Genomic DNA, 15,182 nt, shown 5'->3' with positions numbered 1-15,182 from the left:
CTCGCCAGCACTTACTCTGTGTTGTTTTATTGATGAGCGCCATTCTGACTGGTGTGAGGTGGTATCTCATTGTGGTTTTAATTTGCATTTCTCTAATAATTAGTGATGTTGAGCATTTTTTCATATGCCTATTGGCCATCTGTGTGTCCTCTTTGGAGAAGTGTCTATTCATTTCTTTTGCCCATTTTTGGATTGGATTGTTTGTCTTCCTGGTATTAAGTTTTACAAGTTCTTTATAAATTTTGGTTATTAACCCCTTATCAGACGCATTGTCAAATATATTCTCCCATTGTGTAGTTTGTCTTTTTATTCTGTTCTTATTGTCTTTAGCTGTGCGGAAGCTTTTTAGTTTGATAAAGTCCCATTTGTTTATCCTGTCTTTTATTTCACTTGCCTGTGGAGACAAATCAGCAAATATTAATATATTGCTGCGAGAGATGTCAGAGAGCTTACTGCCTATGTTTTCTTCTAAGATGCTTATGGTTTCTCGGCTTACATTTCAGTCTTTTATGCATTTTAAGTTTATTTTTGTGAGTAGTGTAAGTTGGTGGTCTAGTTTCATTTTTTTTGCAGGTAGCTGTCCAATTTTCCCAACACCATTTGTTGAAGTGGCTGTCTTTACTCCAATGTATGCTCTTATCTCCTTTGTCAAATATCAGTTGTTGATAAAAGTGTGGTTTTTTTTCTGGGTTCTCAGTTCTGTTCCATTGATCTATATGCCTGTTCTTATGCCAGTACCACGCTGTTTTGAGTACAATGGCCTTATAATATAACTTGATATTCGGAAGTGTGATACCTCCCACTTTATTCTTCCTTTTCAAGATTGCTGAGGCTATTCGTGTTCTGTTTTAGTTCCATATAAATTTTTGGAATATGTGTTCTATATCTTTGAAGTAAGTCATTGGTATTTTAATCGGTATTGCATTGAATTTATAAATTGCTTTGGGTAATATAGACATTTTAATGATGTTTATTTTTCCTAACCATGAGCACGGTATATGCCTGCACTTGTTCGTATCTTCCCTGATTTCTTTTATCAATGTTTTATAATTTACGAGTACAAGTCTTTAATCTCCCTGTTTAAATTTATTTCTATGTACTTTATTTTTTGGTTGCAATGGCAAAGGATATTGATTCCTTGATTTCTCTTTCTCACCGTTCATTGTTGGTGTATTAAAATGCCTCTGATTTCTGAGTATTGATTTTATATCTTGCCACCTTGCCGAATTCATTTATCAGGTCTAGTAGTTTTTTGACTGAGACTTTAGGGTTTTCTATATACAATATCATATCATCTGCAAATAATGATAGTTTTACTTCTTTTCTTTTTTAATTTGGATGCCTTTTATTTCTTTTTCTTGTCTGATAGCTGTGTCTAGGACTTCCAGAACTATGTTCAGTAAGAGTGGTGAAAGGGGGCACCCCTGCCTTGTTCCTGATCTTAAGGGGATTGCTTTTAATTTTTGCCCATTGAGTATTATATTGGCTGTGGGTTTGTCATAGATGGCCTTTATCATGTTGAGGTATGTTCCCTGTATTCCCACTTTGCTGAGAGTTTTGATCATGAATGGGTGCTGGATTTTATCAAATGCTTTTTCTGCATCTATGGAAATTATCATGTGGTTTTTCTCCTTCCTTTTGTTTATGTGATGAATCACATTGATTGATTTGCGAATATTGTACCAGCCTTGCCTCCCAAGAATAAATGCCACTTGATCATGGTGTATGATTTTTTTCATTTATTGCTGGATCCGGTTTGCTAATATTTTGTTGAGGATTTTTACATCTAAATTCTTCAGGGATTTTGGCCTATACTTTTCTTTTTTTGTGTTGTCTTTGCCTGGTTTTGGAATCAGAATTATGCTCGCCTCATAAAAGGAATTTGGAAGTCTTCCTTCCTCTTGAATTCTTTGAAATAGCTTGAGAAGGATAGGAGTTAGTTCTTCTTTGAATATTTGGTAGAATTCACTTGTGAAGCCATCACATCCAGGACTTTTCTTTTTTGGGAGTTTTTTTTTTTTTTGCATTTTTCTGAAGCTGGAAACAGGGAGAGACAGTCAGACACGCGCATGCGCCCGACCGGGATCCACCCAGCACGCCCACCAGGGGGCGACGCTCTGCCCACCAGGGGGCGATGCTCTGCCCATCCTGGGAATCGCCATGTTGCGACCAGAGCCACTCTAGCGCCTGGGGCAGAGGCCACAGAGCCATCCCCAGCGCCCGGGCCATCTTTGCTCCAATGGAGCCTTGGCTGCGGGAGGGGAAGAGAGAAACAGAGAGGAAAGTGTGGCAGAGGGGTGGAGAAGCAAATGGGCGCTTCTCCTATGTGCCCTGGCTGGGAATCGAACCCGGGTCCTTCGCACACTAGGCCGACACTCTACCACTGAGCCAACCGGCCAGGGCTTTGGGAGTTTTTTCATAGCTGTTTCAATGTCACTTGTTGTAATTGGTCTGTTTAGGTTTTCTGATTCTTCCAGATTGATTTTGGAAGATTATATGTTTCAAGGAATTTGTCCATTTCCTCAAGGTTGTCTAGTTTTTTGGCGTACAGTTCTTCATAGTATTTTCTTACAAAATATTTTGTATTTCTGTTGTGTCAGTAGTTATTTCTTCACTCTTGTTTCTAATTTTATTTATTTGAGTCCTCTTTTTTTCTTGGTGAGTCTGGTTAAAGGTTCATCGATCTTGTTTACCTTTTCAAAGAACTAGCGCCTGGTTTCATTGATCCTCTGTATTGTTTCTTTAGCCTCTATGTCATTTATTTCTGCTCTGATCTTTATTATTTCCTTCCTTCTACTAGCTCTGGGCTTTACTTGCTGTTCTTTTTCTAGTTCTTTTAGATGTAGGTTCAAGTTGTTTATTTGAGCTTTTTTTTTTTTTTTCATTTTTCTGAAGCTGGAAATGGGGAGGCAGTCAGACAGACTCCAGCATGTGCCTGACTGGGATCCACCCGGCATGCCCACCAGGGGGCGATGCTCAGCCCCTCTGGGGCATCACTCTGTTGCATCCAGAGCCATTCTAGTGCTTGAGGCAGAGGCCACAGAGCCATCCTCAGCGCCCAGGCAATCTTTGCTCCAGTGGAGCCTCCGCTGCGGGAGGGGAAGAGAGAGACAGAGAGGAAGGAGAGGGGGAGGGGTGGAGAAGCAGATGGGTGCTTCTCCTGTGTGCCCTGGCCGGGAATCGAACCCGGGACTCCTTCAGGCCAGGCCGACGCTCTACTGCTGAGCCAACCGGCCAGGGCCTATTTGAGCTTTTTCTAGCTTCCTGAGGTATGCTTGTAATGTGATAACTTCCCTCTCAGGACTGCTTTTGCTGTGTCCCATAAATTTTAAGTTGATGTATGCTCATTATCGTTTGTTTCTAGGAATTTTTAAATTTCTTCTTTGATCTCATTGTTAACCCATTCATTATTCATTAACGTGCTATTTAGTTTCCAAGTGTTTGAATGTTTTTCAGTTTTTCTGTTGTGGTTGATTTCTAGTTTAATGCCATAGTGATCAGAGAAAGTGCTCGATATGATTTTAATCTTCTTAAATTTGTTGAGACCAGTTTTGTGCCCTAACATGTGGTCTATTCTAGAGAATGTACCATGAGCGCTTGAAAAGAATGTATATTCTGCTGTTTTAGGGTGAAAGGTTTTGAAGATATCTATTAAATTGAGTTGATCTAAAATGTCCTTTAAGTCTGCTATTTCTTTGTTAATTTTCTTTCTTGAGGATCTATCTAATGATGTTAATGGGGTATTGAAATTCCCTAGTATTATAGTATTGCTGTTGATCTCGCCCTTTAAGTCCATCAAAGTCTGCTTTATATATTTAGGTGCTCCTATATTAGGTGCGTAGATATTTATAATGGTTATATCTTCCTTTTGGATTGCTCCCTTTATCATTATGTAGTGACCTTCTTTATCTCTAACTATGGTCTTTGTTTTAAAGTCCATTTTGTCTGATATAAGTATTGCTACCCCAGCTTTTTTTTCATTTCCATTTGCGTGAAAAAAATTTTTTCCATCCTTTTATCTTCAGTCTGTGTGCATCTTTTGATTTAAGGTGTGTCTCTTATAGACAGCATATGTATGGGCCCTGTTTTCTTATCTACTCAGCTACCCTATGTCTTTTGATCGAATCATTTAATCCATTTACATTTAAGGTTATTATTGATATGTAATTGTTTATTGCCATTTTATTCTTTAAAACTGTATTCCTGTCCTGGCTCGATGGCTCACTTGGCTGGAGCATTGTCATGCAATGCAGAGGTGGCTGGTTCAGTCCTTCACTAGGGCACATGCAGAAATTTCATAAAAATTTTAAAAAAAATTAAAAAATAAATAAATAAAACTGTATTCCTCTTTTGTTATATATTTTTTTTCCTTTGATCTGTTTACAACAGGTGCCTTAGCATTTCTTGCAGCCTTGGTTTGGTTGCAGTGAATTCCTTGAGTTTTGTCTGTAATTCTTTTTATTTCTCCTTCAATTTTAAATGATAGCCTTGCTGGATAAAGTAGTCTTGGTTGTAGGCTCTTTTTCTGCATTACTTTGAATATTTCTTGCCATTCCCTTCTGGCCTCAAGTGTTTCTGTTGAGAAGTCGGAAGACATCCTTATGGGGGATCCTTTGTAGGTGATAGTCTTTTTTTCTCTAGCAGCTTTTAATATTTTCTTTTTATCACTTAGCTTTGGTATTTTAATTATGAGGTGTCTTGGTGTTGATTTCTTTGGATTTCTCCTTAATAGAGTTTTCTGTGCTTCGTGAACATGTGAGATGTTTTCCTGCCTTTATTGAGGGAAGTTTTTTAGCTATGATATGTTTGAACAAAGTCTCTATCCCTTGTTCTTTCTCTTCTTCTTCAGGAACCCCTATGATGCAGATGTTATTTCTCTTCATGTTGTCACAGAGCTCTCTTAGAGTTTCCTCAGACTTTTTGAGTCTCTTTTCTTTTTTCTGCTCTGGTTCCATGCCTTTATTTATCGTGTCCTCTAACTCGCTAATTCGATTCTCTGCTTCATCCATCCTGCTTTTAATTCCTTCCATTGTATTCTTTATTTCAGATATTGTATTTGTCATTTTAAACTGATTATTTTTTATTATTTCAATGTCTTTTTTTATATTTGCTATCTCTTTATTTAGGTGTTCGTAATGACCATCTATTGTTGTTCTAATATCTTTGAGCATCCTAACAATCGTTATTTTAAACTCTGCATCTGCTAATTTGGTTATATCTGATTCATTTAGGTCCTTTTCTGGGGATTTCTCTTGGTTCATTTGTGTTGCATTTCTCTGCTTCCGCATTTTCTCTTCACGGGAGTGGCTGTGATCACGTTCTCGGGTGCACAAGCCTTGGTGGCCTTGGCCTTTGCCCGCCCCCGTGGATGACATTATGCTCGGTCCTGAGGGCACTGGCAAGCACCTTTGCTCAGCTGTGGGTCTCCGCCTGTTTCCAGGCTTTCGCCCCGCCCTTGCAGGAGGAGCCCGCTCATGCCAGCCTTGGCTCTACCGGCTGGGCAGGACTGCGTGCCCACGCTCAGCTCAGTAGTGGAACTCCACCTGTTCTGGGCTTTTGGCTCCACCCCCGTGGTAGGAGCCGGCTCTCAAGTCAGAACACAAGCCTGGTTTGCACGGGCGGCGCAAGGCTTTGCTCCTGTGCCCTTGCTCATGGGCTGTTCTCCGCCCTTTCCGGGGTTCCCACCCTTCTCCTGCAGGCTGGATTACAGGCTGCCGGCAGCTGGGCTTGACTGCTTTTGTACGCCCCCTCCTCCCCAGCTGGGCAAGACTGAGCTCACACCTGAGCCCAGTGGTGGCCAGCCGGCTTCTGCCCCTACCAATAGAACCGCGCTTCCGTCTCCTGCTGTTGCCCGCCCTCCGGAGAGCCCTCAGCTGCGTGGGTGCGGGCACTGCAGCTCGGACCCTAACACTCACTACTATAGACCCAAAAGCTCCCTCCTTCTAAGCAACTCTGCTCTGAGTGCTGCAGGGGAGCTTGTTTGGCTGCTCTCCTGCTTCCCTTTGCTGGTATTGCTGTTTCCGGGGAAAATGTTCACTTCAGATTTGGGGAGTGGGTGGCTATCTCCCAAAATGTTTCTCCCTGTGCCTCCTAGATTACACTCTCTTCCTGCTACTCTGGTATTTCCTCTCTCCCCATCCCCCGGAGCCCCGGGTGAGTGGTTGTGAGAGAGGTGTTCTGCATTGTCCCTTTAAGAAGAATCCTGGGTCTGAGAAATCAGACTCTTTCTCACAAACAGTATCCTGAGTTGTTTCCAGCTAAATACTGTCCTTACGCCTCTTCTGGGCTCTGGGCCTGCAGTCTGTGGCTTTGTTACTGGGACTCAGGACCCTCCCCTCTCTGCTAAACTCACTTCCCGCCACGTGAGTCTCTCCCGGCTGCCATTTGCTCTGGGGAGCTGGGCAGCCCTCTCCGCGTTTCTGCTTTTTCTACCAGTCTCGGTGTGGCTTCTTTAGTGTTCCTTGGTTGAAGAGTCCTCTTAGTTTAGTTCAAAGTTGGTTTTTCCAGATGATAGTTCTTAAAATTAGTTTGTAATCTACTTTGGTTCTGGGAGGTAGATGTTGGTATGTCCGCCTACTCCAGCGCCATCTTGTCTTCCTATCAAAGTTAACATTTTTAATAATTAGGACAGATATAGTTACTGGAGTCATCCTAATATCCTGAATTCTGTACTTGTTTTAGGTAGGGAATAGTGATCCCTATGAGTGAATTCTATAACAATGTACATTTCATGAAGCCAATCATATATCACTTTTCCCGATGAACTGATATCAGGGGTAGGGAAGAGTGCAGATAATTAAAACATGTATTTTTTAACAGAGCAAATGGCAGCCAGGAGAGACTCACGTGGTGGGAAGTGAGTTTAGCAGAGAGGGGAGGGTCCTGAGTCCCAGGAACAAAGCCACAGCCTGCAGGCCCAGAGCCCAGAAGAGGCTACATATTTGTTAGTGGATAGCTTGCTAATTCGTGTGCAGCTCAAGGGTGAACAGATATCTGGCAGACACTCATCGTGTTCTAGGTGTTGTGACATGTACAAAACATGTGCGACAGCATTTTCCAAAGGGAGAATGGAATATTAGCTTTTGAGATGTTTTGTGACTTGAATTTGGGAATATTGGGTACAATTACTATAGACTACTGAAGTCCTTGCTTGAAGATTTTTCACATTCACTATTATAGGCTACAAAAATTTCTGCATATAGAAACCTGTTTAATTTCATTTTTACCTAGTGTTTCCCAAACTTACTTAATAAGAAAATCTTTTTTTCCATTATATCTGTTAACATTTACTAGAGTATTTTGTGAAGCACTGATGTGAGATAGAATGGTATTGACCCATGAGTTTTAATAATCTATTTGGAATTCTAAACATGAATATTATAATTTTTTTTTAAGTCATTCTCTTTGAATTTGTATGTTTTGAAATTTTCTTTTATAGGCACACTCACCTTAGAATTATAAAACACTTATTTCTCATCTTTTAAAAAAATAAAAGAAAGAAAGAGAAGGTTGCCCTGGCCAGTTGGCTCAGTCGCTTAGAACGTCATCCCAAAACTCCAAGGTGTAGTGGGTTCAATCCTGGTCACAGCATGTGCAAGAAGCCACCGATGAATACACAGCTAGAGTGGAACAGCAGTGGATGCTTCTCTCTCTCTCTCTCTCTCTCTCTCTCTCTCTCTGTGTGTGTGTGTCTCGCTCTCAACCCTGCCTCTCTGTCTCTCTAAAATCAATCAAAGAACCCTTTTTTTTGTTTGTTTAAATGTTCCCCTATTGGAAAGCTAACCATCTAGACTGCCATATATCATGGAGACTGGCAAAAGACATTAGACTTCTGGGTCAGAGAGAGCAGATAATTTATCACTAAGAACTGGTTTCTACAGAGCAATCATACTAGACTTTGATACTGGTATTTTCTGTAATGCTTTATGTATGGTCCCAGGTTTACTTTCAGGGTCATGTTTTTTCTTTTTTTTTAATTTAGAAGTTGTTTACGCCGAGTTCTTGTCTTCCTTAGTTTCTGTATTTATTTCTATTACATCTTCTTTCTGGATACTTCATCCTAAAAAAGGGTGCCTATAGAACTGGTTTTCACTGTTCATAAATCTTCAGAAATGCCATGTCTGATGACGCCAGCAACAAGAGTAAGTTTTTGGAGGTGGAAGGAGTCTACATTTAGGGAATGTTTTATTTACAGTGCTCTTTATTTGTTCCTGATGATTGAATTTTCCATTTTATGTCATTTCCCTTTAATCTGAAGATCTTCCTTTAGCATTTTCTCTGGGTGGTTTTCTTTATCTGAAGATGGCTTAATTTTTTTTTTCATCATTAAAGGATATTTCCAGTGGGAATAGAACTCTAGGATGACATTTTTGTTCTCCCGGCACTTGGAAGGTGTTGTTCCACTGGTTTCCGCTCTCCGTTGTTTTGACTGAGAGTCATGATGATTCAAACTATTGTTCCCTGGATTCAGACTGGCAGCTTCAAGACTTCTTTATCTTTGATTTTCAGCAGTTCCACTATGATGTGTTCAAGTGTGGTTTTCTTCATATTGATTTTGCTTGAGATTTATGGAGCTTCTTAATTATATCAATTTATGTTTGTTTATCAATTGGGGGAAAGATTTGGCTCTTTTCAGGTTTTTTGCTGCTCCATCTTCTCTTTCCTTTCCTTCTGGGACTCTGATTGCACATATGTTAGACCTTTTGATAGTCCCACAAGAGTGATCTTTTAATGAAAATCTTACCTGTTCAGCTTCCTACTTAAAACCTTCCAGTAGCTTCTCATTAAAAGTAGAGTATAATTCAGATTCTTTCCTGTGTCTTTTCAAACCTTAGCATCTGCCCCTATCTGTCTGACCTCATTTTCTTCCTCTTTTCCCTTTACTCACTGTTTCTACGGCATTTGTTTTTCTCTTTTTCTGGAACAGCCCACATTCTGGCCTTGACACTTGATGTTCTCTTTACTGTGAGTGCTCTTCCTCCAGATCTTTGTGTGGCTGACTCTTTTGGGTATTTGCATCAGTTACCTCCCCAGAAAGGCTTGCTTTCTCTCCCCTCACTAAAAGCACATGTGCACACATATGTACATTTTATACCCGCATAATAACTTAATTGAGATATACTTCACATACCGTATAGTTCACCCATTTAAAAACCATTCATGGTTTTCAGTCTATTCATAGTCATTTGTAACTATCACCACAGTCAATTTTACCTATATCTATCTATCTTATGCTATTTTCTAGTACCAAGAACAGTATCTGGCATATAATACATGCTTAATAAATATTCCTAAATAGATTAATTCATTTAGCTCTAAGATAATTAGGCATTAGCCTTCAGTAATATGAGAAAATTTTATTTGACTATTTTCAGTTCTGAAAGTAGTCTTTTATCAGAACTGGGCTTCTTTAAGGGCTCTCTGGAGCAGATTAACCCATATTTTAAGAGTTAATGAAGAAAGTTACAAAAAAACATCTCTTTGGATATGATGAGTGCAAGCATATTTGTACACCCCTAAAAGACAGTAGTCATCTTTTGCTGACTGGGCAGTTGTTGGGGAGCAGAAAACCTCTCCGAAATATTGTTTATTGATTTGAATCTTTACAGTACATTGTTGCATCTCTAATATGTGTTTCATTTACTACTTATGAGTAACAATGGGTTATTCATGAGATTTTGGACGCCCCTTTCTTCAGGCACCATTCATGCGGAATGTCTTCCTTTCAGGCTTTGATGCGTCCTGGAAGAATTGATAGAATCATCTATGTGCCTCTCCCAGATGCAGCAACAAGGAGGGAAATATTTAATCTGCAGTTCCACTCTATGCCGATCAGTCAGGACGTTAATCTGGATGAACTCGTCCTCCAGACGGATACATACTCAGGAGCAGAGGTAAGAAAGTTGTCAAAATACCTTAGTGGGGGAAAGCAGTGGTTTGAGTCATTAGTAAAAAGACTGCTTAACGCCCACTGTTTTACATCATTGTAGATTAAAAATATCCTAGAACAGGCCATGCACCCATGACAGGAGACCACTACGTGAAACTGCAGTTTGCCTGCCTCCACTGCATCTTGATTGTCTTTCCCTCGCTCCTGTCAGTGCTCGAAACGCCATCTTCAGAAGGGAGTACAATCTGGAGGGAGAACTCTGGGCTAGAAGCAGGGTCCTCTGTGGAGCTCCTTGATATGTCAGCTCCCAGCCACACACACCTCTGAACTGAGACCTCTGGCCCTGTCGGGGGCTGGGACATATAAACTCTCTCTACCCTTTCCTCCTAGAGATAACAAAGGTGAAGTTAGGATATCATGCGAGCACTCTGAAGTCCGAGACTTGGCAGATAGATTGTATCATTATCATCTTTTACCATTTTGGAAAACTACCTCAGACTACTTGTGGATTAACAAGATTCTCTCATAAAAACTGTAAAAGGGAGAGTCGGCCCTTCACTGAGAATAAGAGTAGCCCAAGCTCTGTGAAAATAGGAAAGTTTTCAGTATGATAGGTAAACATTTTTTTTTGTTGTTCTTAGCAAATGTTTACTTAGGTAGTTTTAGTTACAAAATACAATTCCATTAAAATAATTGTGCATCTTTCTACATGCATTTTTTTAGAAAAGGACAAACTCAATAGAAAAATATCCTCTAAATACCACTGATATGGACCTGTACTGGAAAATTGGTATTTGTTAAGTAGAAAATTGTAAATTCTTTTTATTCTGAGTTATTTGGGACTGTGCATTCTATTTTGCTATTGTTTTTATCTGTCTTCAGTAAAACCCAGAAATGAACAGATTACAAGTGGTGCTCCGAGAGTACATAGGTTAGTTTGCATGTGGCGTTGGACCTGGCGTATCACACAGTCATCGCTAATAGCAACTACCAAGTAGATCCAGATGTACTCACTGTTTTGCCTCAGGTGTGAACTACGTGTGTTTGGGTTTCTCCCTTGGGATTTTCACTTGTACTGGGAAGAAAAGGCCATGTTGAAAGTAGCTTAAGAAACAGATAAAATGCATTTACTTTTGAGTTCTGTCTGAAACAATAGTCCCAACGTTAAAATGAGCCACCCATTACACTAAAATGAACACGTAGCTACTGTTGACCAGCTATAGCTGCATTTTGGGAGTTCACTTTTGGATGTAAGACCAAGGGCTGGCATCGTGTGCAGTATATGTCAGTTTACAGGAAATGGCAAGAAGACACCATAAATCTTTCACTTGCGCTGAGTGAGGAGGAAGACTAGTTAAGCAAGGTACAAGTGTGCCTTTCTCACGTTGAAGTGATTTATGGCAGTAGCAGAAATCAAAGCTGGTGAGGTTCTGTCTGGCCGAAAGGAAAGAACCCGTGTGGTGCCAGGAGCCACTGCTCCACTTGCTCACTCTCACGCTGCACACGCCTTATTTAGTCCAAACACAGCCCGTTCGTGTCTGATTGATACTTCTATCAGATCTTCTAAAAACAGTCCCAGGAAAAGCAGCAGAAAATTCTGCTCATCCTTTAATTACATGTTTTGTGTCTCATAATGCTTGAAAGGGGAAAAGGTATCCACTGTAGTCCTAATTCTAATCAGTATATTGTTACAAGGTCATAGAAATTGTGTTCCAGAGCTATATCTTATTAGTTCTGGGATTTTTTTTTTTTTTTTTGACAAGACAGGCTATATTATATTGGGGGGGGGCTTCTTGTGAGGGGCACCCTATTGATTGAGAACTATTACCATTTTTTTTAAGTTTTAAAATTGATGAATAGGAATATAAGACATAAAATTTAGCTTTGAATAAAATATCTGTTTATTCCCCTCTCCATCAAATGAAAATGGTGCTGTCATGTTGTGTCAAAATTTGTTTTTCTTTTTTTTTAAATAGTAAAACAAATTTGAAGTTACAACCTCAGTCAGCTGACTCCTGCAGACTCATTGCGTCACCACTGACGTAACTAATTTATTTCCTCCTTGGGCTATTCTTCAGCAGAGAACCTGTTCCCTGGTACATGTGAAAAATGCTTAGTAAACTGAGAAATAAAAGGTGTTCAAGATTATACTTAGGGAAAATAGCCTTTGTGTCTTGTGTCGTGAGAGGAGCCCTCCGACTTGGCAGCAGTCGTCCTGCTTCAGGCACTGACACCTGCTCAGACTGGGCGGGGGTCTCTGGCCACTCTCACCATAAAAATGAAAGCACAGGTCAGTTCATGTCTTCAAGAGAGTAGATTAATGAAAATTATGTAAAGATAATTTTATGTAATTGTACACTATTAACTATGTAAACAAGAATTTGCCCAGATAAGCCAGAGATGAGGAAATTGCTGACAGTGTTTTTTACAAACAAAATGTTTAATTGTAGTGAGTATTCTTTCTTTTCAATTTTAATTGAAATGTCGTAGAGGAGGATTGGAATGGAGATGACAGCAGAGCACCGGTAACGACTGAGTAGGGGTACTTGGCCGGGTGTTTCCTCCCCACCTGGTGCTCTGTCTTGCTCCGTCCACCTTGTTCCAGAAAAGCTTGCATGCCCAGCATCTGAAGGGGCTCCTTCCCCTTCGTAGTCACTCCTCGTCTCCCCCTGGAGCAGGCTTCCGGAGACCTGGAGTGTGGCTGGAACCCATAGGAGGGCCCTGGAGGAAGCGTGTCGCCATGTTTGGGAGGAATGGGGCCACTCAGGGGCCCCCCTGTGGGCGGGCGGCAGCACCCCTCAGCCGATCCTGCGCCACCGCCCCCCTGCGGCCCGGCCCTCATTGTCTTGGGCTTCTTGGCTGTGGCTCCCAGTTAATGGAAAAACGTGTTACCATTTAAAAGCAGATGGGAATTCAGCTTAGGAGGAAATAATAAGTCATTTTTGGTTGTAGCTATTGTTTTTCTTTTGCTTTGATTTTTGTTTTTGTAAGTTATTTGTAGCAAATTCCACTCCATTTTTTCCTTTGTCTTCTATCAAATTAGCTACTTTAGGAAAACTTATCTTACCCACAGACAGGAAACAAGTCATCACAAGTAAATGCATAGGAGAGCCTTGGCTGGTTCATCATCCACATGCCCTGTGCTTCGAGACAGCGTGATCGGTAGGAGACGTCATTTCCTCTCTGTGTGGGACTTGCTAACATGGTCCAAAAACTAACCTCTGCAAACTTGAGGTCGGATGCTTATCTGTATTTGAAAGTGATCCTCCTTTTAGTGCTCTCGCATTAAGTGACATGACGAATTTGTCTAACTGCCAGGTGTCAACTGTGTATTTTATAAATAACATAGATGATTACAGTATTTATTTCATATATCAAGATTTCAGTGTTCAACTTCCAAAAAGCAATAAAGTGGGGAAAAGAGAATTTTGATGTTGCAGTGGAGTGGACTGCTAATAGAAGGATGGGTCCTTTCACGGTGGTTTTAGGCAAGTCATTAACTTCCTTGAAATCTTATTTTCCTCATTTGTAAAATATCTATGTGACTGAAATATTTTGAGGTTTAAATAAGATAAGCGCTGCCTGACCTGTGGTGGCGCAGTGGCTAAAGTGTCGACCTGAAACACCGTGGTCGCCTGTTTAGAACACGGGGCTGGTCAAGGCACATATGAGACGTAAGTATGTGTGGATGCCTCCCGCCCCTCCCCCATTGACCCCACCTTTCTCTCTCTCTCTCTCTCTCTCTCTCTCTCTCTCTCTCTTTCCCTCTCTTTCCCTCTCACTCTCAAAAAAGAAATCAATAGGCCCTGTCTGGTTGGCTCAGCGGTAGAGCGTCGGCCTGGCGTGCGGGGAACCCAGGTTCGGTTCCCAGCCAGGGCACATAGGAGAAGCGCCCATTTGCTTCTCCACCATCCCCCCTCCTTCCTCTCTGTCTCTCTCTTCCTCTCCCGCAGCCAAGGCTCCATTGGAGCAAAGATGGCCCGGGCTCTGGGGATGGCTCCTTGGCCTCTGCCCCAGGCGCTAGAGAGGCTCTGGTCGCGGCAGAGTGACGCCCCGGAGGGGCAGAAGCATCGCCCCCTGGTGGGCAGAGCATCGCCCCTGGTGGGCGTGCCGGGTGGATCCCGGTCGGGCGCATGCGGGAGTCTGTCTGACTGTCTCTCCCCGTTTCCAGCTTCAGAAAAATACAAAAAAAAAAAGAAAAGAAATCAATAAAGAAAATCTTTAAATAGATAGATAAATAGCTAGATAGATAAGATAAATGTCAAAGCACCGAGAAACACTGCTGATGCAGAGAGTGCTCAGGGATGTTGCCCTTGTCCTCACTCAGCTCTGGCACCGCCCACTACACCGGGCCCTGGGAGGTGCATACAGGATGGGGCATGGTGACATCGCCTGCTAGCCAGATAATTGACCTGAAAGTTAAATGATAATTGAGTTTGCCTCTCACCCATTTCTTCAAAATATAAACATCTGATTAATATCTGCTTAATATGGTAACTTTTAGGGTAGTCTTATGAATCCAGCTCTAGAGAGTTTTTTTAAAGCAATTTGTTAGAGATAAATACATTACATACTGAGGCTTTTGTTGTTTTGTTTTAGAGAAAGAGAAAGACAGAAGGGAAAGAGATGAGAAGCATCAACTTGTAGTTGCATCAGTTTAGTTGTTTATTGATTGCTTCTCATACACACCTTGACCGGGGGGTGGGGGCTCCAGCAGTCAGTGACGCTTCACTCAGCCAGCAACTGTGGGATATTGTATCTATGATCCCATGCTCAAGCCAGCAACCTCGAAGCTTTGAACCTGGGTCCTTAGCATCCCAGGTCGACTATCCACTGTGCCATGGTCAGGCCATTTCATGCTATTTTAAAAATAGTTTTAACTTCATGTAAATTTAGTCTGTTTATCCTCATTTTACGTGTCTTGGCCTGAATTCTGCTGTGGTCTCTGCCCTCCTGGGTCTAATAATAGCTCAACGTCTTCGTGCCAGCTTGACATGAAAACATCACCTTCCAGTGTGCCTCATTAACTCGAGAGGGGCTCTGCTCACCAGGCTTGAGCTGTTGTAGCTATTAAAGGGACAGCCCTCACTTTCTGTCTCGCTGATGGACACGTCTTTTGACATCCTCTCTTTTCTCTCACGTACTGAAAACAGAAGGAGCAGTTATAGCCACGTAGGTGCCTGTGCTCTTCCGACATCAGTCTCTTGTGACGATTTAAATTAGGATCAATGTATTAGCATCTCGCAGTTTGTCTCTTTATGTGACTCATCCCGCAACACATGGGAGTGAAGCT

The 15,182-nt window shown here is 41.5% G+C and overlaps 1 protein-coding gene across 1 annotated transcript in view; it reads left to right on the top strand.

Annotated features, from left to right (window-relative positions):
- AFG2A (AFG2 AAA ATPase homolog A) overlaps nt 1-15,182 on the top strand; it is a 275,456-nt gene that overhangs the window by 213,946 nt on the left and 46,328 nt on the right. The window contains exon 15 of the mRNA XM_066233605.1: nt 9,729-9,893. Within this exon, the coding sequence (XP_066089702.1) occupies nt 9,729-9,893 (165 nt within the window). The remainder of the gene's footprint in view (nt 1-9,728; nt 9,894-15,182) is intronic.

This window comes from Saccopteryx bilineata, chromosome 1, assembly GCF_036850765.1.
Source record: "Saccopteryx bilineata isolate mSacBil1 chromosome 1, mSacBil1_pri_phased_curated, whole genome shotgun sequence".
NCBI classification, from domain to species: Eukaryota; Metazoa; Chordata; class Mammalia; order Chiroptera; family Emballonuridae; genus Saccopteryx; species Saccopteryx bilineata.
The sequence above is the reverse complement of the archived record's forward strand: the minus strand, read 5'-3'. Positions and strand labels throughout refer to the sequence as shown.